General features: G+C 42.4%; 1 protein-coding gene across 1 annotated transcript in view; it reads right to left on the bottom strand.

The window, feature by feature from the left end:
- The window catches only part of Slc9a9 (solute carrier family 9 member A9), a 550545-nt gene that overhangs the window by 175006 nt on the left and 349198 nt on the right, over positions 1-26341 (bottom strand). The window contains exon 12 of the mRNA XM_052716929.1: positions 5488-5641. Coding sequence (XP_052572889.1) covers positions 5488-5641 — 154 coding nt within the window. The remainder of the gene's footprint in view (positions 1-5487; positions 5642-26341) is intronic.

Raw genomic sequence — 26341 nt, 5'->3', positions numbered from 1 at the left:
TTGATGAATCTAGTTACAGTACGAAATGAACTAAACTCTCCAGAGACTATTTCTTTCCATTTTTCCATGAAAGCAAGCTTTCACAAATACATCTAATTAACAACACTGTATTCATGTTTATCATAATAAGCAGTCGGTATGTGGCTAAGAAAAGGCGCATAGGTATCCTTTGAGTTTACAGGAGTATTTGTTGCACGCTTAAATTCTTATACACTTAATGCCTAATGCTCCTAAATTCTAAAGCAGTATTATTATTGTTATAACCCTCACTTTATAGATAAGAAAACTGAGGAACCAAGAGGCTGAATTTGGACCTCATAGCCCACACTTCTAAGAGATAAAGGCAGGGAATGACTCAATTTCAAACTATGTGTCTCTCACACACACATGCTATTTACTGCATTAATCTCTCCATGAAGAAAATTGTTAAGCATGCTTGGGAACTTTGGTGCCAGGGAGGAAACCAATCAGATAAACTGTAAGAGAACTTATTGTAAGTATCCCTCCATTGTATTAAATTGGTGTTTCCTCACCTCAGTAATACAGGAAATTTTGTTTGTAAGCACTTGTACTTAACCTGTTACTCTCTCTCTCTCTCTCTCTCTCTCTCTCTCTCTCTCTCTCTCTCTCTGTGTGTGTGTGTAGGACAGAACTCTTGTTATTTCTGTATACATTCCAATGATAACTGTTATCATAGAACTTTATAGCCAGTGGGCAAAAGTGATAAGAAAGTATTTTTGCATGGCTTTGGGCCAAGACCCAAGAATCAATTTTAAATATACAACTAAAATACCAATACCCGGAGGAGTCAAACTATCTAAAAGTTATTTCCCTGTAATGGACACAGGCTAGTGTATACAATTTTGTTTCCTTGATTTGGGAAAGAGAGTGAGGGATGGCTTGGCTTGAATAGGGAAGGATAATAAATTCCTGTAATTCTTTTAATTCTAGGTTGTAGCTGAGAAAGACTGGTTTCTTCCTTTGGGAACTTTGGGTCAGGGCTGGCTTTGTTGAACTTTAACTGTTACAGGTCACAGAGAAAGGCTGAATGGAGAATCTGTTACAAAAGTGAGCCTGCTCAGTCCTCCCTGGAGACAAGGTCTTCTTGCACCTGGTTTTTGCAGGCCCGTCTTGTTATGAATGTATACCTCTTCTCCCCAAGAGGGTCTGTTAATCAAGGTAGACTGCAGGCATTCAGAATAAGCTCCCTTATGCAGGCGGGAGCAGAATGCATTATCTGGGAGCATGGGCTTTCTGTTCAAGCCGCAACCCCGCAATAATGCCACATCACCAGGTTTAACCCATGCTCAGAAATAGCTACCATCATCACCTCTATTTTAGAGTTTAGAGACTGAAATAGAGAGGGTCTGTGCTTGGATTTTACAATCTAATATCCAACACAAAATGGTTAATTACTCAGTTGAAGATGGCTACAACTAGATGTCACCATCTTTCTGCCCAGGGTGCTTTGCAGTGCTGTCTGGGAGGCAAGTTCTGTGCTACATGTGTAGGTGAGGCTATGATTCCAGCTGTGATTTAGCAGTAAGTTCATGAGAAGGCAGGTCCTGCATCTGTATCTGGGAAATGTGGCAAAGTTTCACCCTGCGGTCTGGACTCATTCTCAAGTACCATTTACTGAGAGTCTGTTAGCTCCACATGGTGCCCAAACCTAAACCAAGAAAGATTTACCATCCCAGCTAATTGTGTAGTGCAGCTTCCACAGAGCTGGTCCTTTTGGGCTTTGCTGTTCATTTGTAAACACATGTGAACTCGGGGTTGGTGATCCTGTTTACTGACCTCTGTGTGTGTGTGTGTGTGTGTGTGTGTGTGTGTGTGTGTGTGTGTGTGTGTGTGACGGGGGAGCCTGGGACCTTCCAGCTCTCTGGTTTTCTGTCTAGCACTAGAGGGTTCTTGCAAACTGTGTCTTGGATTTCTTCACTGTGGTGTTCATGAACCTCACAGGAGGGAAAAGCTGGACTCTAACCAAGAAGAAATCCTACTTTCTTTTTGCATCGAAGCCTCCAAAACATGGAGGGAGTCCTTTTCCTTTAAAATTTAAAAAGAAGCAGACAGTTGATTTATTTTTAAATTGCCTCATTAAATATATTATACTATCATTTTAAAAAGAAATTAAGTTCCTTTAAGTCAAGAACTTTGTACCGTGCCTAGGTTCAGGCTTAAGAGCTTGCCTCGGAGGCAGAGATCTTTATTCGTGTGTCTATGACATGACCATTGCTGTTTGAGTCATGTCTATCAAAGAGAAACTGATGCTATGGCTACTAATTGCTACCAACAAAGAACATTTTCCTTATTTCCTCCTGTGGTAGTTTGTAACTGAACGAAAATCTATAGGAATTGAAAAAGAAAACCTAATTCAAGGACTTTCCAAATAATTCAAGAGAAGAAAATTCTCTAAGAAGGAAAGGGCTTGTATAATATGTAAACAAAGCATAATCTAGCAAGAATGTGGGACTTGTGTGGGATCATATTTGCATTCTGTCCCTCAGCTTTCGCCAGTGGTGTCCTTTTATCCAAGTTGTAACTTGCATGTTGTTGTTCTATGGAGAGTCTGACGTGAATGCTGGTGAATGTGGCATTGCACTGTGAAGAAGCAGGCCCTGTTAACACAGTGCAGGGGATGGGCAGCTGTGAGTTTGAAAGCTGAGATAGGTGTGATGGTTTCTTTAACAATATTACAAGCCAGGATAGGATAGTGGAGTCTATGACAGGATCACTATAACACAGTTGAACCCAATCACACATCTGTGTTTTTGCACATGTGTAGACGAATTGCTAAATAGTCTCATTAGTAAAAAACCTGGAGCTAGATATTAAGGCAAATGCTGAAAGATCAGAGAGACAGAACAAGCCACAGCCAACCTTACCTCACCAACTCCTCAGCTGATTCTGTTTCCACGGATTCTCAGACTGAAAGCTTCTGAGTCCTCACCTGAATGGATCTCAGTTGAACTTCTGCTAAAAGCCTAAAAGCTTAAAAGCCTCTAGTTCCTGCTCCTCATGCCTTATATACCTTTGTGCTTCCTGCCATCACTTCCTGGGACTAAAGGTGTCTGTCACCATGCCTGGCTGTTTCCAGTGTGGCCTTGAACTCACAGAGATCCGGATGGATCTTTGCCTCCCAAGTGATACGATTAAAGGTATGTGTGCCACCATTTTCTGGCCTCTATGTCTATCTAGTGGCTGTTCTGTTCTCTGACCCCAGATAAGTTTATTAGGGTGCACAATATATTGGGGGATACAATATCATCACACATATATACTCTTTTACCATCCTGGCCTTTAAATGTTCTTATTGCCTTGAATTCTATCTGCCTGAGCTAACTTTCTAAACATCTTCATGTCCATACCATCCAGTGCTCTCCTTTTGATTTCCTTAGGCTGAGTCTCTGGGGTTTCTGCCCTAATTTCAGGTTTTCAGCTGAGAACATCACCCTTTCCATGTGCCTGAATCCCTGTTGCTTCCTTTCCCTACAATGTTGTGGTCCTATCCAGGCATCTCCTCATCTTGGTTAGTGGCCAGGTCTGGTACTGACTCACCTGGGCCTTTCCTTTCCTTTCAGAATCTTCCCCAACTGGGGCAGCTCCATGAGGTGACCCCATGCTGTGATCTTGGCAGTGAGAATGACATCAACTTAGGTTGACCTTCAAGCACCTCATCCTGGATACCGTGTTTGACATCATCCGCTTTCTTTATCAACCTTGTCTTGTCACCTGGATAATTGCTGTAGCCAGTCCAAGGGTCCACTATCACACCTCTTTCTTCCCAGTGAACTGGGCATCAGAGACTATGTAAGTTACAACACCCGTGGGAAGTCAGCTGATGCCACTGGAAAGCTCCACAGAAGAGCTGGCTACACAAAGTATGCTACCAATTTGGGGACAACTTGAGAATAAGGGAAGAAATCACAGAAAACAGATTATGCCTGATTACTTTAAGGAAACTCTGACATCTCTTCCTTGTGTCCTCCGTAGAATATCTTGACCGTGTATTTGATACTTCGGTGGAATTCACCTTCTCTCAGCTCTGCCTTCTATGCCCTCATTTTTCCACGCAGGGATCCAACCTCCTGAATTTTATTTTCCAGAAATCTGAACACACCACTGTCTCACTAACGCTTTGCAGGGGACCCAACACTTGAGAGTTTAATGCAATGTGTGTACTCATCCGTAGGCGCCTTCAGGTAACCACCACTGTGAAAGAAATTGCAGGCCACATTTATGTGGCTAGAAAATAATTCAAGAAGCATTTCAAAATGCTCACTGTTCACCTCTAGTCAAGGCACTTTTGTGTGTTTAGTAATATTCACAGTAGTCCATGGGGTCTTTTTTCCTGAAATGCGGTTTAATTCGCAGCCACTTGGCCTGGTTTACACACCAGCCTTCTTATACTAAATGTGTGAGGCTTGCTTCTGTTTTTTTCTTTGGCAAATGGGGAAAATTCTTGCAAATGTTTAACAAAAACATTTGTATTTATAGTTATATTAATTTAGGTTTTCATGAATTATTTATTCATTTTTATTATAATCAATGTGCCATATAATGGTGCTGAAATCACAGTCCCTGTTAATATGAGTCTTCTCAGAAACTCTTTGTTTGAGAAGGATCTTTTCCTATCAGACATGGGGGGGTTGTCCTAGAGAATAGTTAGGAACTGGGGAGGATCATTATGATGTATGGATGTGAGAAATAAAATGTTTACTTAATCCCTTACCTTCTGGGAATTGAAAATGAGGACCTGGGTCACAGAAACATTTAAATAAAGATAAGAACACTTTATGACAGATTTAGCCATTTTCCAAACTGGCATCAGCCATCCACTATTATCTTATTGTTTGCTACCCCTACAATCCAGACTTGTAGCAGCCAGGGGCAGGCACTGCTTACTAGAGGGTTTCTGACTGGGACCTTGGCTTTCTTTCCTGTGAGAAAGTAAATGGCTGTGAGAAAGTATACAGCTTTCTTTTCTGTGAGAAAGCGTACAGCATCCCCTTTGAAAAACATGGCTTCCTCACCAAATATGTGTTAAGCATTTTCTCCTATCTTAAGTGCTAGAGCCAGGAGGAGTTAAAAACAAAGGGAATCGGTGTTCTTGTTAGCTTCAGTGCCTTTTCTTTAACAATCTTACTAGACTGTGGGTATCCGGAGGACAAGAGTGTGTTTTACTTACTAAGTCTATAGTGTATTGCACTGAACTCTAATATCATTCATTGAATGGAAGAAGTCACTGGTGAATAAATCTATTTGTAGGACAGCTTGGAAACAGACATCATTCCAAGACTGTTGAAAAAAATCAGCTCAGTATATGGTAGGTCATTTCGCTTCACCTGTTAGTGAAGGTCACCAGAACTCTGGGGACAGTTGAGGTACCGATCTGCCATTGCACTCCCAACCAAGTCAGCTTTACTATAAACGGAACAAGCCAGCCACACCTCTCAATGATTTGCTCATTTTAGTAGGGTCACTTACCGGATCTGAAGCCACGTCAGCATGGGAGTGGTTCCTCCTCCAAACACCCAAACAGTGAAGAATACAAGGAGCAGTGTGGTGGTGAACATCATCTGTTTGGGCTGAGATTCTGTGTTGCGGATGGCCAGGGCGAAGGCGATGGCACCCCGCAAACCTTATAGAGAAGCCAAGAGAAGGAAATTAATATCATTCTCTTTTCGCTACATTTATCTTTACAATTTGCTAATATAATTTCTTTATTAACTAAAATTTTTATTCAGAGATGATTGTAGGTTCATACGGAGAAATAGTATACAGAAATACTTTCCCTTAGTCTCTGCCAGTGATAACATCTTGCAACGAAACAGCATGGTATCTTAGCCAGAATATTGATGTCTATCTATACAGTTTAGACACAGAACAGATCTTCCAATCAACTTAGGAGTCTCACTTGCTGCTCTTTTATAATCTCACCCTCTGTCTACACTCCCCCCCCTTTCTCTCTCTCTCTCTCTCTCTCTCTCTCTCTCTCTCTCTCTCTCTCTCTCTCTCTCACACACACACACACACACACACACACACACACACACACACACACAGAGCCCTGAACTCACAGTTACCAGCCAGTCTGTTCTCCATTTTTACAACTCTGTCACTTTTACTGTTGCTTTATGTCTATGATGGAATCACTTTGCCACTGTGTCCACCCAGTATAATTCTCCAGGTATTCAGGCTGTCGACTGGATCCATCCTTGAACCTTGATCCCTGGTATGGATGTTCCATGGGTGGTTTGTTTAGTCACCTGCTTGTTGAAGAACATCTACACTCTTCCTAGTTTCTAGAGATTAAAGGAAGACTGCTCCAGTTGGCTTACAGGTTTGTGTGTGACATGTTGTCCTTTCTCTGAGGCAATGCTCCAGATTATGACCAGAGTGTTGCAGAATCTGCATGCTTCATTTGTAAAGAAATTACCACTTTTGCATTCTGACTAGCAACATAAGAGTCATCTAAATTTTCATCATCTTTGACATATTTGGTAGTATCCCTTCTTTAGTTTAAACTGTTGTGATAGGTAGGGAATGGTAATTTATTATGGGTTGAATTTTCTTCTCCAAATGGCTAAAAGCATTGAATATTTTTAATTTGTTACTTTGTCATCTGTATACTTTGCTACATGAAATAGCTCTTGTATTTTTTTCTACTGTTTAATTGCATTGCTGGAATTTCTAATTGCTGTGTGATGAGTTCTTTATACATGGTCCATAATGGGCCTTTGTTGAAGGCAATGTTTTGAAAATATTTCCTTCTATCCTGTAGCTTCTTTTTCTCATATTTGAGTTTTTGTAGAACAATCTTTTTAGGTTTGATGAAATAAAACTTGTCAATTTTCAAATAAATTGTAGTTTTGAAGTCAATTCTAAGGACTCTTTTTATAAACCTAGTCCCCAAAGATTTTCTTCCTTAAGTTTTATGTGTAAGTCCCCAATCATCTTGGAGCAGTTTTTACATCAAGGGAGAGAGAGGCTTGTGGTTATCTTTTGTACTGGCAACATCTACTTTTCCCACTGATTGTTTTTTCTTATTTTTTAATATCTGTCCAAAACTCAGCTGTTTATATTGTGTGAGTCTGTTTCTGAATTCTCCATTTATTCCATTTATTTGTGTCCATTCTTGTAGCACACTATCCTGATTGCTGTAAGTACACAGTGGGCCTGTTCATTAGGTACAGCAATTCTTTCTACTTACTTTTTGTTTTCAAAACCATAGCTTTCTAGTTTTCTTGCTTTCCCATAAAACTATAGATTTATATTGTGTTTATCTTCAAAAGAACACCGTCATGGGAACACTTTCTTTTCTAAATTAAATGTGTCAGATAACAAGGAAAACCAGGACTACTGAAAATTAATAACTAATTAACCACCACTTAAAACATTCTAGACTGATTGCATACTTTCTCAAACTCTGTGATTGGAATTTATCATTAGAACCTCTTTTTCTTTGTTTTACTTTCTGTTCTACAGTAAAAATATGCTAATTGTATGTTGTTTATTTATGAAGCTGTAAGAAGCACAGGAGGTATCACAAAATGAAAGGCCAGAACTTCAAAGTGGGATGATATTAATAAAAATAGAAATGCAGACTTAGATGGGGAGTAAATGAAGTGCAAGTCGCAAAGGAGCCAAAGCAGGAGGCTCGGGAGTGACCTGGGACCCGCTGAGCACTAAGCAGAAGTCCAAGAGCTACTCAGTTCCTTTTATAAGAAGGTTTAAGTCAGATACATATCATTTCAATGGTCCAGTTTCTGTGTTTTCTGTAGTGCTAGGGGTCTTCTCTGTTATTTCTCCAGGGTAGAGGTAAACAAATACCATTTTTTGCCCTAGATAGGGTATCAGCAACACACCAGAGAAATAATCCCATCCAAGACCAGCTTGGTGAACCAATGAGTTTAACTGGGATTGCTTCCAGAAACCTGGGTGACCCCTCAACAGCTCCATTACTGAAAAGGGGGTGTGTGGAGTTGTCCACTTAGCCAATATTCTACCTCCTGTGTTCTCTAGCACTCCAGAGATGCGCAGCTGAGGCAGGAGTACTTGCGACTGCATGTATGTGGAAGAAAATAGCTGGCATCTTAGGTGAGGGTCTAGCGACTCTCCTCGCGTTTCTCTTTCTGTGAGGTACTGTTAATGGGCCTGGTCTTGTGAGGGTGTCATAGAAGTCATCACAGGTGCTTTGGTATCAAGACTGAAATGGCCATGGTTGTGCCAAAGGGCAGACAGCATTTTATAACAGCTTGGGGATTTCAAATTGTTATTTTACATTTCAAATGATTAAAAAAAACCCAAAAAACCTCAGATACTGGGCAGGGTGAAGGACATTATAGTCATCTCACCCCCAAAACTTAGATTATAACGCTTCTTTGTTCTGTTCATGTTGAGAACATACATGAGAGAAGCAGTGTGACAGGAGAGACAGAGGACTAAGCCAGAGAGATTGAACACATTCTGCCTGAAACAAAAAAAAAAAGCCTCAGAAATAGAGAGAGGAACGTGCACTCTGATTATAAAATACCTCCAAGGGACAATGTAAGGGAGGAAGGAAATTATTCTGAATCTCCATGTAGACAAGGAAATGGCCTGAGGAGAGGGACGCCAACATTTGAAGCAGACATTAATAAAAACATTCCTTTACATCAGGAGTTCTGAACGCTAGGGTGGTTGTGCTCAGCCCAGCACCCCCACCATAGGTGGTGTTCTCGAGCTCAGACTCAGCTGTGGAGAGGCTGGGAGGGCAGCAAGCAGCCCCAGTGCTGGGACCATTTGAATAATGCTCTCTCCAGGATGCACAGACATTAGTGTCATCAGAGAATGGGAGTGCAAGGCAACAGACTCCTATTATCGGAGGATAGGATTTATGGGTCAAGGTTGTTTAATCATGGTGCAAGCCTGGAGAGAGAAAGCGATCCTTTCATTTTCCTCTTCCCGCTCCAGCTCATATTACCGGAGCTGTCTGCTGAGCAGCACTGCCCAGAAGTTGTAGTTCTTTTGAGTTTTTATAAGAAATAGTAGAAAACAGACTACAAATGAAAACATTCTGGATCTTGCCCACTGTAAACTCATCCATATTAGATACCAAGGAGAAAGTAGTAAGCAATCATTAACCTTCTTAACCATGTTTAATAATGTATGGTTATTTTGCCAAACTGGCATAACTATGTTCTTAAGCAAGTTATATGTAAGCAGTCCTTAGTTTAAACACGTACTCAAAATAGTGGCAAGGCTGATGTGTAACCCTGGGACTCAGGAGGCTGCGGCAAGAGGACATCAACTTTGAGGCCAGTATGGATTGCAAAAATAAGACTATCTCAAAAAAAAAAAAAAAAACCAAAAAAACAAAACAAAACAAAAAAACACAAAAAACAACAAAAAAAACCCCAACAAAAACAAAATAAAATGAAACAAAGTCCCCTCCAGATCCCCCAACACTCTCAAATACACAGATACGGAAACATATCTGTTAGTTTGACTTCCTATCAATCAATCTATATGGAACTTTAATACATGAAATTATATTAAAACCCATATTCACACACAAAGTAATGTGGAGATTTCTGGGGGGAGAAATCAGCAATGACCTTGTGGCAGGTTGGGAAATGTTTATTAAGTCTAAACTCTAAGGTCCCATGAAAGGATGGCTCTGAATGAATGGGCAATGAGTGAACTTCTGAGCTGAGGGATATTTGGAGGAGAGATCATCTGTACCTTGCCCTGGTCATCCTTAGTCCACATGGCACCTGCCACAGGTGAAATCGGCTAGCAACAGTGAGAGCAAGTTATTGGGGGTGCTGAGACTGCTGAGTGGGCAAAGTGAAGCTGACTCGGAAGTTTAGAGAGGCTGAAGTGCTGTCCTGTCCTGCTTGTCCCTCGTGACTCTAGACATTTCTCCTCACACATCTAGAGCAATGTCTAATCGATGGCCGTTCACTGCTTTGATTAATGCATATATGTTGATTACCTCCTATATGGAGTTCTGTGCATGCTGACCCTATCTTCTTAACACCATGGATTTAGGCCATGGAGGATTTTAGAACTGAAAAAACAAAAACCATTTGGGCTACTGGAAAAATACTGAGATGTAAAACAAAAAACAAAAAACAAAAAACAAAACTGATATTGATCTCAGGATTTTTGTTGTAGCAAAACATGACTTTCAAAGAGCATATACAGTTTTGCTTGGAAACACAGGAAATTCAGAACACGTCAAAACGTGGATTGGATTTGATTTTCTGAGAACTTAGGCCCCTTGGTTCACCTTTCTTTTTCTTTTTGTTTTGGTCAGCTGGTCAAAGTAATTCTATACTTCTGGGAATTGGTAGACTATATAATATTGCTTTAAAAAAGATTGACTTTGTGAGGAGTTTGACACATTTTATATGCCCAATTGGAAAGTTATCATCATCTTGGGGAATAAAGGAAATACCTACAATTAAATGTGGTTTCACTTGAAATTGGCCTCTAAGGGCTTCTTATGTTAATTATATTGATGTTCTGCTCATAACAATAGAGCACTATTGAGCCAAAGAAAGATTTCCAGCAAGGACCCCTGCTGCAGAAAATGTGCAGTTTCCTGTTTATCTTTAAAGAGCAAAAGGGAAGCATTTAATCAATTACACATTTGCAAAGGTGCTGCAGATGGGTACAGGTCAGATATATATAGCCACACTCAGACCGCGGGAATAGAAATATCTCTTCAGACACTCTTATTTAAGTTGCAAAGCGGTAATGCAAAACTGTAAATATTTCCTGAGCACCCATTATGTGCCTAGCTTTAGCCAAAACACAGAGTGGGAATGCAGTAAGAAAGGTTTGATTTCCCTGAGGCGCTTAGTCTTACAAACATGACTATGTTACAATGTGGAGAGGGAGGAAGGAGGGAAAAGAACACTAAGGATGTCAGTAAAACCCACAGGGAAATCTATTATTTTATACGTTGACTTACACACACACACACACACACACACACACACACACACACACACTGGTAGGGGGAGAGAGACAGATATACATGCATATGGTTTTAAAAAATATGTTATTTATTTATTTTTACTTTATGCATATGGATATTTTGCCCATGCTCATACACATGCCTGGTGCCTGTGAAGGCCAGAAGAGGGCATCAGATATCCTGAAACTAGATTTACAGATGGTTGTGGGCTTCCATGTGGGTTCTGGGAATTGAACCTCTTCCTCTGGAAGAGCAGCTAGTGTTAATAGCCATCGAAACATCTCTCTAGCCCCTACATACATATGGTTTTAATAGAGTTACCCCACACAGTGGGATAATGTTCCCCCAAGGAACCATGAGCTAGCTAACAAAAAACTCAATGCCGGGCAAGGAATACCTACTTTCAATTTGTTGTTCAGAGAGGGTCCAAGAGACTCCCCCAAACAATGTAGACTACCAAAAACATGGAAGTAACACCCCAGTGCTGAAGACACCACATACTTCAGTCACAGGACTTGGAAAAACCATCCTGAGATTGACCTGGAGGATTCATCCCTGAGGCCTAGCTTTCATAAGGTTGAAAGGTGCCATGCAAGCCACCAAGGGAGAAAAGATATCAACAGTCCTACCCAGCTATACAGCTTGAGAATCACAACAATGGGACCAGCAAGATATCCTCAGTGGTGCAAGAGTGACACTTGCATCTTGAGGACAACAACAGCTATCTAAATTGACCTGAAGTTCAGGGACTTACAGGGAATTTATGCCTGATACCATAAACCTAGCCAAGAACCTATGACTGGTGACATCATAGGCCCTAGAGGAGAACCTACTAGTACTGATTACTATAGCAATCTGGTACTAAAGTACTAGAGTACTAAAGCTTTCTAAATGCTTCTAAATATTCATCCTTACACCCATAGATAGGTGTAGCTCTCACATCTCTTTGAGGAAGCTTCTTTTTACACTAGATAGAGACTACCAGAGAGCTTTGTAACTGGTTAAAATGTAGAGTGACCATGGGATGCCCTGACCCAAATGGCACATCAGTAATTCCACCCCTATATCCAAGTCTCAGGGAATATCTCAGAGGAGGGAACAGAAAGATTGTAAGAGCCTGGGGGCCCAGATGACTGCTGTGAGTTCGTGTCTTCGGGATACGAGAGGGGTGCTGCTTCCATGAACCCTGAATGATATGGCTGACTACAAAGATCTCACCAAGTTGACATGCCAACATGAATGGAGGAAAATTTCACAAGGGCCCATCCCTAGATGGTGAGCTATAGGCAGTCAGTGGCTGATGAGGGAATAAGAAAAGGCTTTTCCCCCTCCACGGATGAGATCCCAATCCTAACGTGTCAGCCCTAAACATATGCAAATAAGGGCAACACTAATTGGACTCAGTAGGTTGTGTGTGTGTTATTATAGAAGAAGAGGTCATGAATTCTAGAGGGGGTGGATGGGATGATATGGGTGGAAGGCAGAGGGAGAGATGGGTAGAAATGATGCAAATATAGTGTACTCATGTATGAAATCCTCAAATAAATAATTTAAAAAGGTCAACCGGGATGTATTAAAGGGGGCGTTTTGAAACTATAGACTGATGAAGGGAAATGATGAGGGTCACGATGGCCCACTCATGACCACGGTCAACAGATGGGTGGCATGTATGGGTCTGAAGTCACTGGAGTGTAATCCTCTTGGATTATCTGTTTTCATCTGAGTTCTTTCTCCTGTATCCCCTAGTGAGACACCACTGTGTTCTAACTACTCTTCACAGTTAAGCTAAGACACTCCTTTGTCCAGTAAGCCTCCTCTGAGGCCTGAGGCTGGGATAGACTGCCTTATTTTTCTAGAACAGTCCAGTTCCCCTCAGAGCTTCCATGCAATGCTTTATAACTGTCAGGCTTTGTTTATCAGCAACATTGGAGCAAGACCAGGGACATAATAAATGCTCAGTGAATATTTATTGACTAAATCAATGGCTAGATAAATCTTCTGATCTTTCATAAATCTAGATTACATAGAGAAAATTATGTCTACTTTACAGTTTGATGTAATAGTTGGATAATTTTCTGAAAGCCCAGTGCCTGACTTTTTATTATTTAACCTCAGAAGTCCTTATGTTGAGTTTCAAGGGTTCTGGAATCTGTTCTCAGGACTATCTCTGATGTTTTGCATGAGCCTAAGCAGGTTGCTTCGTCTCTGTTATCTCATTTTCTTTTTTAAGTTATTTATTGATTTGTTTATTTTATGTGTATGGGTATTTTGCCTGTAAGTATATATATCACATGATGTATGTCTGCACCATGTGTGTGCCTAGTGCCCACAGAGGCCAGAGGAGGGCATCAGATCCCCTGGAAGTGGAGTTACAGACAGCTGTGAGCTGCCATGTGGGTGCTGGGAATCAAACTCGGGTCCTCTGGAAGAGCAGACAGTGCTTTTAACAACTGAGCCATTTCTCTAGGCCCTGTTAACTCATTTCTAAGTACACATTTTAAGGCTTGACTTGCGGCCTTCAACTAGAGTGCACATCAAAATCTTGTGGGACTTAAAATCTTCCTGTCAGGGACTTAACAGAGATTTTGATTCTGTACAAATGAATCAGGCCATAGCTCAGGCCACTGGTCATGGTGGCCCAAGGCCATCACCTCAACTCTATACTAGCTGAAAGTCTACTTTGTGCCTCATGAACCCCCTGTTCTCCTCCATGTCTCTCAGAAAAGTTTCCCCAAATCCTAGTTTATAAGGTTCTAATTCAGCTTAGCACATAGCTTACCATAGTTCACAGAAACCTCTCAATCAAAACCTGACTCTCTCTTCCTCTGTCTGCTCTCCCTGAGAGACTGTAAGCAAGGCTGTGTTCAGTTATCTTTATGCCATGAGCCCCCTCAGCCTGTTGCTTCACTTCCAGAATTCTGCATTTCCTTTGGGCTTCTCTAGTCTTTGCCCATCTGAACTATGCTTCTGCCCACCCCTCACTCTCATGGGTTCCTGGAATCCTCTAGTCACATTGTTCTCTCTTTGAAATCCTATACACCACACTGATCAGACCACTTGTATTACTAAATCATAATCGGGATTGAATCAATGTTTAATGTGGTATGTTCTTTTTCTCCCAACTTCTAATCTCTCAAAAGGTTAGAATTACATCTTTTTAAAGTAGTTCCCAGATTTCTCACAGCGTCATGGATGTGAAATTCAGCAATGCTGTTGAAGTGAACAATTGCACTGACTTCCAACCTTCTAGATAGGATATGGCAATATCCATATGTGATTACTTAATTCTTCAGTTCCTTCAGCATACAGAGTTGAGCAGCAAATGAGAGCTAGCTCTTGACTTAAAGGTGCATCCGGGTTAGTTACATAAGGTGCTGGGAAGAAAACCAGAGCAGGTAAGAGGACAGCCTGTGTGTACACAAGGGGTTCAGTGTTAGGATGATGAGGGAAGTCTCGCAGGTTAGTGACTCTTTTTTTTTTTTTTTTTTTGGTTTTTCGAGACAGGGTTTCTCTGTGTAGCTTTGCGCCTTTCCTGGAACTCGCTTTGGAGACCAGGCTGGCCTTGAACTCACAGAGATCCACCTGGCTCTGCCTCCCCAGTGCTGGGATTAAAGGCGTGTGCCACCACTGCCCGGCTATTTTTTGTTTTTTGAGACAGGGTTTCTCCGTGTAGTTTTGGTGCCTGTCCCGGATCTCGCTCTGTAGACCAGGCTAGCCTCGAACTCACAGAGATCTGCCTGGCTCTGCCTCCTGAATGCTGGGATTAAAAGGCATGCGCCACCACTGCCTGGCAGTTAGTGACATTTAAGCAGAGACTCCAATAGAAGCACAGGCCTGGTCCGCACCTGCTCACCTTTGGGAAGCTGGAGCAAGGCTCCAAGGAAGTGACGTGGAAAGCAGTGTGACTGGAGTACGATGAAGAGGTTCAGATTGGGAGACTGTGGCAGGAGGAGACGCCATAGAGGTCACAGCCAGGTAGCAATGGGCTTTGGAAGGGCAAGGTGATTGGTTGTTATTCTAAGATGAGAAATTTCAAGAAGCTCTTAGGCAAGACAATGACTTCATCTGTTCAGTGGTTAGAAGAGGAACCATGACTGCTGTGTGGGAGCCCAATTTCTAGGCTGAAACCAGGAGCCAGTGGGTCCCATACCTTACTCCAGGCATCAGGTAAGCATGCTCATTGGGGTGGGAGTATGGCAGGTCCTGGCATGCCAATCCTTACAGTCTTTGTTGGTGGGTCAGATGAGGGCATGTGGGGTGGGCAGCCAGGAATACACTGTGGCCTGAGCACTCAGAGGAATTAGGGAGAACTACGGAAGGACTGTGTTTGAGGATGTGGTGTGTGTGGGTGACCAAGGCTTGGATTATAGCCACATTCATGTGAGAGGTTGATTAGTTTCCCCAGTGGAGAGGTTGAGCCGGCAGATGCTTCGAAGAAAGAACCCATAGTTCAAGGGCAGTTAGAAGCCTCTTACTAGAGAGTGGGAGGAAGGGGGGGGGGTCCTTGGGATTTGAAAGGTTCAGGAAGGTGAAGCTTATTGTAAACCATATTTGTTTTTGCTTCTTGGCCTTTGTACTCAGCTGGTCCGCCCACCCCCCATGCTACCCCTCCCTACTCGACTGCCTCTCCCAGGCAGTCCCTGGGTTACTCATCTCAGTCCTCCTCATCTCAGGTGAGGCCTGCCGGACCACCCAATGGCAGTATCTCCACCTTTACCCAGGGCTTTTGTGTGTGTGTGTGTGTGTGTGTGTGTGTGTGTGTGTGTGTGTGTGTGTTTTCATTGTATTCCTTGTCATCTGGAATTTATTTATCTATTTATGTATACGCTTTCCTTGACTAGAAAGTGAGCTTGGGAAGAGCAGCCCCAGTCCGTGGCATTTGCTGTGACATCCCCCTGGTGCTGGAATGGCTCCTCTCACAGGGTAAGCACTCCTCAAGCTTACCTTCTGATGAATACTGGAATGAATGGAGGAGGGAAAGGTCATTTTTTGCATTTGAAAGTGTTACTGGAATCCAAAAGGAAATGAGCAGTAGAAGGACTGGGGCACAGAAATGTTCCTGAGAAACCTATCTGTCCTTTAAAAGAATTGTCCTTTATAGGAGTCTTTCAGCGTCCTATCTTTCCATTTGGAATAGAAACCTGTCTAAGCCTCCCCACCCCCTCACTTAAACTGCTGTGAGGGGGTTGATTTCAAAGATCTAACACATTCTTATTATTAGGCTGGTAAATCAAAGCCTGGGACGGGCCTACAATTGAATTATGTATAGCTTTTACACTTGCTAAAGTCTTATGACCTTGCACAGGGTAACTACTTTCAGCAAAAATGTCAGTCTGGTTTCAAAATAAGCTTTCCCCGAATCCTGCAACCTTGCTGCATGCCTCCATTTTCAATTCAACATCATTTTATCACAAGGAAGGGAAGCCAACAGATTGTTTGCTGAGGAAAAATCGGCTACATTCAGAAATAAATTGAGTGCTTCTAGAAAGCAAGCTTGTGTTAGACAAGTAGAACTTTCTTTCCTTCATCTCCCCATGAACTCGCATTACTGAAACTCAAGGCTGCGGAGAAGGAAAGAAAGGCAACAGCAATATATTTTTATCTGGAATGAAGTTTGTTTTTGGAAGCCCTGGGCAGCAGGAAGGGTAATTGGGGATGGGATTAGCTCTGCCACAACTCTGAAGTCAACACACAGAGCCGCCTCTGGCTTTAGAAGTTTATTTTTATGCAGTAAAGATGGATGTGGTAGTATACTGTGGGCTGATCCTCACCGCTAGCTCCATCTCCAACAGTGGGGTTCCAAAGAGTCAACATTCTCTGAGCCACATTCAGCTCTTGGCCAAGCTGTGCTCAAGAGAACCCAAAACTTTCCCTTGAGAGCAGAAGTTGTCAACTGGGGCAATTTTTCCCCAGTGCATGTTTGGTAAGGTCTAGAAACATTTATGGGTGTCCTGGGGCTGGGAAGCAGGGATGTGGGTTGAGCAGTGGGTGGGGTTTGGGAGTTAGTGCGATTTTTGCTGTCATCTACAGGGCAGAGGCCAGGGATTCTGCAAACGTTCACGATGTACACAGTAGCTACCACAGTAACTAACTAGACTTAAATGTCCAGGATTCCTGGAGTTGAGAAACCTCCCTTTATATCTAAGATGTTTTGCATTGTAATATTATTGTAACATTGTTCTAAACAATAACAATATTTCTCTAGAGGCTATGTTAGCAAAGATGGCTAAGTGTCACAAAACCTACTTGAATATGGTCCCAGATACTGCAGAATATGGTCCTAGATTTTCTTGGATTTCTAAAGAGCCTTATTTATTAGGTTTGAGGTAGACACAAACTGTCTTTCTTTTTTCTTTTTTTCCCCTGAGATGGAATCTCACTGTGTAGACCTGGCTGCCCCAGAATTCACTATATAGACCAGGCTGGCCTTGAACTCACAGAGAGCCATCTTGCCTCTGCCTCCTAAGTGCTGGGATCAAAGCCATGCACCGCTATGCCCGACTGAAACTGCATTTCTAAAGAGTTGCCTGGTCACATTGATCTTGCTACCCTAGACAAAAATAATGTGGCTTGGCTCATTTTTCTAGTTTACTTCTCTGTTGCTGAGGTAAAATACTGACCCAAAGCAACTTAGAGAGGAAAGGGTGTTTTTTTCCATCTTAAACTTTATAGTCCATCACCAAGGGAAGATAAGGGAGGATCTCAAGATAAGAACCCAGAGGCAAAAGCACAAGCAGAGACCACCCAGGAATGCTGCTTACTGGCATGGTCTCTTGTTTAACCCAACACCATCTGCCAAGGGTAGCATTACCCATAGTGGGCGGGGCCTCCCGCATCAATCATTCATCAAGGAAATGCTCCACAGACATGCCCACAGGCCAATCTGATGCAGGTGGTACCTCAATTGGGATTCCTCTCTTCCCAGCTGATTCTGGTTTGTGTCAAGGTGACAAAGACTAACCAGCACACTTGGATTCTCCAATCAAAACCTTCCTTTCCTCTGGCAGCTAGAATGAGCATCCCACCAGGAAGAATGCCGTTGTAAGACATGTATTGGAGGGCAGTACCCATTCTTCCCAAGACGAGTACATTTTTAAAGTATTCAGTAGGTATAATGGTTCATGCACATAATCCAGGTACCCTGGAAGCTGAGACAGGAGGATTACCATTAGTCTGGGAAGAGTTTGGACTACAAAGGAAGTTTCAGGCCAGCCTAGGCTACATACAGGGTAAGACTTGTCAAAAAAAAAAAAAAAGAAAAGAAAAGAAAAAACCCCTAAACCAACAAACCTTAACATAGATGCTTGCACGTCTGCCTATGGGATTGAAAATAGCTTCAGTAAAGTGTAGAGATGGTGGCTGCTGTGATGACCCAGGTGACCATTTTATAAATGGCAGCGAAGACTGAGTCAGAGGTAGAGCAGCTGCCAGGGGACTCTTCCTTCTCTCAGCAGGAATCACTAGTCTTCTAAAGCTTTGGGCTTTGGAACAAATTCCTGGCGGAGCCTTTGGGTGTCTGGGAGGTAGTGTGAGAAATCTTGCCTTTCTACAGAAGTTTGGTCAGTGTCTGAAAAACAGGCTGACCAGTGTTTGAACTTTCTCAATATATCAGAGCTAATGCTGCACTATTTTGAATTACTAAATGGCCCTATGGGTGTTCAGCACAAGGCATTTGTAAATGCAACCGCTTCTTGCTCATTTGCACATATAACTTATTTGAATCAATTTTATTGGTTTCTTTCGAACTCTATCTGTAGAACCCGAGGCAGATATTACAAGGGATTTGTGCTGGCACATAGAGACTAATTTTTTGAAATTGATTTGCTTATGTTAATAGTTTTCTATGGTCTTGTCTACTCCATGCCTCAAACCAGCAAACAACTAGTAAGTAAATTCAAGCAGAAAATAGAGTAGAATGATATAGTCTGTTTGTTTGCCTCAATAGAAAGGTTGATTTGGTTAAAATTATCAATAAAATATTTGTTCACTGTGGACATCTGAAAACCCCCAAATGCCCATGAAAGTTCTAGAACTGAATGGCTAAATTGTTCATGTTCCTGTATCCTTCTAAGACTGTATTCCTGGGACACAGGAGCAGCGACATTCTGGGTTATCTCCTTTCATTATTGAGTGTGCTGGGGTTTCACATGCTTTCATTGGTTGCACTATCTCAAAAGATAAGTGAGTCTGGTCACTTCAAGATACTGTCACTTTCTCACACTCTGTAAATGCCAAAAAAAGATCTCTGTTTTACATGGATCAACTTGTGGAAGGAGGGGAACACTATATTTTTTCATATACAAGCTGGTACTTTGAATTTTAACAGTTTGGTTGATGTAGTGATCCAGGTTATATGCCTGCACATGAAATATCAAATTGTCCTCACCTGAACGGAGAGAACAAGGTTTGGGACATGTACATAGCTTGCACTTAGCTTCTGCCCCAGACTGTGTCCTCCACAGGGATTAACAGTTAGCCCTTCTTTAGAATGAAGACCTCAGTCTGTGGCAGGATGCTGTTCTGAGAGCAGCAGGCAGTTTCTTGGGGCACTCCTCCTGTGAGAGCTGTCTTGTCATCTGTGATGGTGAAGGGGAGCAAAAGAAACGGTGCCTCTGTGTGTCTCCAAGTTGTCAGTTTCTGGGCAGGAGGGTTGAATTTTAAAGTATCATTTAAAAAACATTTATTTTTATTTATGTGTATGTGTGTGCACCTGGTTATCTGTATGTGCACCACATGTGTGCAGTGTCTATAGAGGCCAGAAGAGGGCACTGGATTCTCTGGAACTGGAGTTACAATCAGTTGTGAGCTTCCCAGTATAGGTGCTGAGAATTCAACCTAGGTCCTCTATAAGAGCAGCAAGTGCTCTTAACAGCTGAGCCATCTCTCCAGCCCCAAGGCAGCTGTATAGCTAGTTTGGTTTTCAACACTAACCACTTAGGCTAGGGACATTTCTTCCCCCCTACTTGGCAGTCTAGGAAGCTGTGGGTTAGAACCATTTAATCACAAAGGTCAGAGTCTACTTCAAAGCCTGAATTCTTTGTACTTTGACAAAACAGTAGTTCCTATTTATGAAATACTGTGGTGTACCAAGTAGCAAAATCTAATTTGTTGCTTAAAAATGCAAGAGCAAGTCATTCTTACTATAAATGTATTTTGGAGCTAAGTGAAGAATGATAATGTTTTGATTTCCTAATAGGAGAAATAAATGTATGGGGCTGGCCACCATCCTCAGCTGTTTCTCAGCTATTCTGTATTCACCACAATCATACAACCCTTTCCCAGTGGGTAAAACCACGAGGAGCTAATGGGATCTGTGATCCATGTGGGTCTCTGATGCTCATCTGCCCTGCCACAACAGTGCTGTGCATGCTCATCCATTATCAGGATGACTTTTTCTATGATTGCTTGACACAGTGGTTAAAACATTTTTGTGGCTCATTTCCTGCGTAAGCTGATTAGTCCTGTCCCACTTAAAGACCTCAGAAGGTCTATTGTAGCCACCACTCACTAATGCCTGCCCCAGGTCACTGTGTTTTCCACCTGAGAAAGATGGGGCTTCGGCATTCATATCCCCTAATGGAGAAATGGTCCATCTCTGTGGTCCATTAGTTGGTTAGTGGCCTACTACTGAACTAATTAATTACACAAGATAGGCCAAGGGCAGGGAGGGGAGGGAGCACAGGAGAGGGAGAGCCCTGCATTTTAGGTGAGAAGGCTGTGAAGAGGTAGGTTGGATAGGGAAAACTCAGAGGGTGATGGCATTCTTGGGCTGTCTTTTCATCTCTGGAAGCACAGGCAAGAGCAAGGAAAGGCAAACTCCTGTTACAGGGGCTCAGACTTGAGTTTTAGAGAAGCCTGAACACACATTTAAGGAAATCCTCTTCCTAAGTATAACTTGAGTTTAGCTTCATTTTTGATTCAAATAACCTCAGGGTTTTTAATAAGAAAGCAAACACATTCCCCCAGCATAGAGCAAGCAAAGATTTGAAAAATATTTTCAAATCTACATGTTCCTGTTACCAACTTTCAGACTAGATTATAGTAGGCTTCATTTGTGAACTTCTTGCTTTGAAATGATTGCTGCTTGTCTCCCACCTATGGAAATGGGCAAGGCTGGTGCGAGCTGGCAGGGCAATTCTGTAATAGCTCTCAGAAATAAAGCAAGATAGAATGGAGAATTTTTTTTTTTTTTTTTTTTTTTTGGTTTTTCGAGACAGGGTTTCTCTGTGTAGCTTTGCGCCTTTTCCTGGAACTCACTCTGGAGACCAGGCTGGCCTCGAACTCACAGAGATCCACCTGGCTCTGCCTCCCTGAGTGCTGGGATTAAAGGCGTGCGCCACCATCGCCCGGCTAGAATGGAGAATTCTTAAATGGCGATGTGTATTAAATGTACCGTTTAAGTTGGGTGGACAGTGTTGTACATTGTTCATTCATTTGCCAAGTATATATAGAAGGCTACTCAGTTTCCTCAAGCAGTGTTCGGGGGCTGAGTTATGAAGATAAGTATCATGTCCTTATGAAACTCCAAGCATAGAAGGGATACAGGTAGACAGACTGATAACTGTGGTAGAATATAATGTCTTCTAGGATGGGATGTTAAGGGGCCATAGAAACAGATAAGAAGGAGATCAACACAGACTCGAGGTGTTACAAAGCCTTCTTTCTAATAAGAAAAGTCTAAGCTAAGGTCTGAAGAATCAATGGAATTACTAAGATGTAAAGGTGGATCAGAAGAGAGAGATTTGCCTGAGTGGATTGGAAGACATTCAGTAACTAGATAATGCTATGCTGATCAGATGACAAATGGAGGCACCTAGGAGTGGCTAGCAGGAATGTCCAATCTTTTGACATTGTAACATGACATTATCATCTACAAGTGTGTTGGGATGCATTCACAGATATTCTTGAATGCATATGGTCCACAGGCCACACTGGTTGGACGAGCCTGTAAACAACACAACGACATGGGACGAATGAGATGAAGAGATGGGCTCACAACAGAAGCCATGAACTGTAATGACTTTGGGGAACATTCTTCTCAAATCTAAACACACACTTGAATTACCTGGAGACTCTGTTAGAATGTAGATTAAACTCAGCATTCATAACGAGCCCTCAAGGAGTTTCTCAGTTGAGGACTACACTTTGGGTATTGGTATGGTTTAGCTATGAAGTGTGAGCCACAAAGATTCATGTATTGAAGGCTGGTCTTCACCTGGTGGGTCTAGTCATTGAAAAGTGACAGGATCAGAAGGGCTTTGACTTCAATGGGTTGGTACATGGGTAGATTTGTCATTTGATGGCCTTTATTGAGAGGTGGTGAGAGGTAAGGCCTAGTTAGGGGAAGGGACTTGGCTTTGAAGGGCGTTTTGTTCTTGACCTTTTCCCTTTGCTTTTATGCATTCTATCTGCCATGAGGTAAGAGGCTCCGTTTCATGTTCCCACCATAATGTTCCGCCTCCCAATGGCCCAGAAGCTACAATGCCAAGTGACCATTGACAGAAACCCTGAAACTGTGAGCAAATAAGTCCTTGTTTTCTATTCTAGTTCCATTTCCCTTGCTGTGATAAAAATATTTGGACAGAAAGTACCTTAGGGGAGAAAGGGCTTAGCTCACAATCCCATGTTAAAGTTAGGGGAGAAAGTTTTTTTTTTTTTAAACTCACCATCCCATGTTAAAGTCTACAGGGAAGTCACAGCCATAGGAGACTGAGATAGCTGACTACATTACATCCATAGTCAAAAGCAGAAAGAAATGAATACGTACCCACTGGCTTGCTTGCTTGCCTGTGATCATTCCAGTTCCTCTACTCTTAATACAGTTCAGGAACCCCTGCCTTCTACAGTGGGCTTGGTCTTCCCACATGAATTAATTTAAGATATGCCCCCAGAGATAGGCCTACAGACCAGACCTAAGTAAACAATCCCTCATTGAGGCTCTTTTCCCAGGTGATTTTAGGTTATGTTGAGTTGGTAATTAAAGCTAATCATCCAACTCTTTTATTTTGCAGAGTAATTTATTTATTTATTTTTGTCACAGAGATTTAGCAGAGGTGTTCAGGATTAGAAGAGCATGAAAATGTCCCTTTTAGACACTAACTGGTGACTGGGAGAGGCTAGTCATTTTGACAGTTTCATTAGTCCACAAAAGATATGGAAAGACTCCTGTTTCTGTTTCTTAATGCCGCTGATCCGGTGGCCTTCTTCACACTTTGCCTTCATTTTATCCCTCAGCTATGGCTTGAATAGAAAATGTTTCCTACAGGTCATGGTTTTGAACACTTGGTTCCTAGCTGGTCATGCTACTTTGGGAGAGTGGACATTTTAGGAGCAGAGACCTAGATAGAAAAGGTAGGTCTCTGAGGGACGGTCCATAGGAACAGATCTTTGGTCTCTCCTGTGGGTACTGTCTGCTCTCTGTCAACCAAGGAGTGACAAGCAGCCTATGCTACAGCTTCCTGCCACTACAATGCACTCCTGAAGTGTATGGCACCAAGTGACCAGAGACTGAACTCTCTGAAACCGTGAACTAATAGTCGTTTTGACACAATGCCATAAGACTGACTAATCCATGCTCATTCCCATTTGTGTTCTCTTCTTGGCTGATTTCTAGATGCAATACTTTTGTGCTAGAGTCTCAAATGGAATCCAGATCATGGATGATTGGTGTTTCACAAAATGACACCAGGCAAGGTGGCCTCCAGCTTTGCAGTGGTTCTTCCATTGACCATAAGCTGAAGAACACAGCACTCCACTGGAATTAGTGGGAATGCTCACATTTACACAACAATAAATGTTGATGAAAAAAATGACTTCCAAGTTTTTCTTCCACATCTGTCTCCTCTTCCTTCAGTGCTGGCAGCTATTAAAACATTACCATGTGCCAGTGGATGATGGAATGGACAGTGAACACAATCAGCAAAGCTTGGTGGACTTGGCATTGTAGTTCTGGTGACTATGTGATGAGCTGAGGGATGCATTGCCATACAAATCTACATTGTGGTCACGTTCCCCTAGTTAAAGCTCATCTTGGTTTTTGTGAGAGGCTACATCTTGGCCTCCATGTCTTCTTCCAAGTGCAGCAAAAGGGGATGAATTCAAGGAAGGATGCTCCTTGTCACACCCTCTGGCTTCTGCAACCATGCTTCTCTAGCCTCCCCCTCAGCCAGATAAGCAGATCATCTCTGCATGGTAGCTCCTCCACCCAGGAGTCTACGGTTCCCAAATCAGTGGTTCCAAGAAGGCTGCCAGGGCTCAATTAGGCTTGGCATTTCCCCTCCTTCTATCAGCTCCTGGCTCTTATTTAGTTTTAAATTAAATAAAAATTGCAGCACATGGATTTGAATTAAAACAAGAAGACTGATCTTTGTAATATGCACCACATCAATAGGGAAGCTAATTTGTGCGAAACACATCTCCTCCTTTAATTTAAACTACAGAGAGCAGCCTCTTTGGTTTTGAGGGAGCTGAGAGCTGGGGTGGGGCTGTTCATGGGAGCATTACTAGGGCTGTGCTTGGGATCAGAAGCAGAGGTTTCAAGGGAGTTTAGCATTCTGCTTAAGGCCTTTGTCCTGGATGTCACAGGATACACCAGAGTGGTCACAGCCTCCTGGCCTTGAATTTAAAGGAAGTCTTAAATATGTCTCAGGATTAACCTCTTTGATTGACTCTTTAACAGCATCTGAACTACCAATAGAACTGTCATCATTAAAAACTCCTTAAGACAGAAGACAAACAGTGGGTCCAGATTCCTTACCTGGTGATCAGGATCCATGTACCACTTTACTGTTTCAAGGCTGTATGTATACACACTACTAGTCTATATTGATGAAATTCCATGGGGGATTGTAGATGAGAAATTCAGTCTGCAGTCTTTCTGTTGTTTTGTTAGTCCAGTTGTTTTGGAGGTAAGGGATGGAGGCTTGGGGGAGGGCAACCATCTCCGAATCATCCACGAACAATGAGTGCTTCATTCAGAAACATTGCTAGGCCATCTACATGTTTTGCCTGCATATATTCTGTACACCATGTGTTTGCCTGGTATCCATGGAGGCCAGAAGAAGCATTCAGATCCCTTGAATCTGGAGTTAGGGGCAGTTGTAAGTCACCATATAGGTGCTGGGAATTGAACCCAGGTCCTCTGGAAGAGCAGCTAGAGCTCTTAACCCATCTCTCCAGTCCCATATCCCTTGGTTCATCTACATTTGGAGGTAGGTTTTGCCAGGATTTAAGGAGCCTAAAGCCTACACATGGCTCTCTTGAATGAGAATAAATAAATAGAGACTACATGAGTATATCTACACAAGTCAGAACACTTTGTTGGCGTTTTCCCCAGGATCTGAACTATGGTACAAAGAAGAAAGTTAAGGTTAAGTCCACTAAGTTCACAAAGAACTCATGTCTGCTTTAAACATTCTTTTCCCTCCTGCCGAATGCCAAAAGGTGTGCAAATTGTAAGGGCGGATAAATAGGAGATTTAGCAAATGGTAGGCACCATCGACTGAAGCAGAAAGCTAAGGTTTCTATGTGATTGACATTTGAGTCTGAAGTGTATGGACTTAGTGGGCTAAGCCAAGCCAAATCTCTCTCACAAAGGCACCTTTGTCTTTGTTTACCTGAATACCCACCCACCTTAGAGCATGCACTGGCTGACAAATGTGTGCTGAGGGAATAGCTGGGTGACCATATAGAAAAATGATTGTATGACTCTGGCCAGGGAAGCAGGTAGGCTGACTTCAGATCGTCACTTTTGCCTCTTCTCCTCCAAATCCAATCCCCTCGTTCTCACCCTGGCTCTGGAGCAGACCCACCTGCTGCAGCCTCTCCTCCTTTTCTGTCCCCATCTCCAACTGATCACATTGTTATGGAATAATCTTTTTGCACACTGTGAAGATATGTCTTTGCTAAGGTGCCTTCTGATTAGTTTAATAAAAGAGCTGACTGGCTGGTAGCTAGGCAGGATGTAAAGGCAGGACAGCAAGACCCAGAGGATGCTGGGAGGAAGAAGGGCGAAGTCAGAGGAGATGTCATGAGACACAGAGTCAGCAGGATAGGAAGTAAGTACATGAGATAATGAGCCTTGGAGAAGCACATAGATAAATAGAAATGGGTTAATTTAAGTTATAAGAGCTAGCTGAAAACAAACCTAAGCTAATGTCTAAGCATTTGTAATTAATAATAAGTCTCTGTGTGGTTATTTAGGAGCAGGTGGTCCTGACCAAAAAAAAAAACCTCTGCCTACATCACATGACCTTCTCCTGACACTCATCTCATTATCCCAGGCCCCAACACCAGCAAGCATTTCTTTGGAATCCACAGATCATGCCAGCCAGGGAAGCAGGTCAGCTATCTGCAGATCATCGCCTCTCTCTC

The sequence above is a fragment of the Peromyscus californicus genome, unplaced genomic scaffold, assembly GCF_007827085.1.
Source record: "Peromyscus californicus insignis strain IS unplaced genomic scaffold, ASM782708v3 Scaffold_11__1_contigs__length_118956290, whole genome shotgun sequence".
NCBI classification, from domain to species: Eukaryota; Metazoa; Chordata; class Mammalia; order Rodentia; family Cricetidae; genus Peromyscus; species Peromyscus californicus.
The sequence above is the reverse complement of the archived record's forward strand: the minus strand, read 5'-3'. Positions and strand labels throughout refer to the sequence as shown.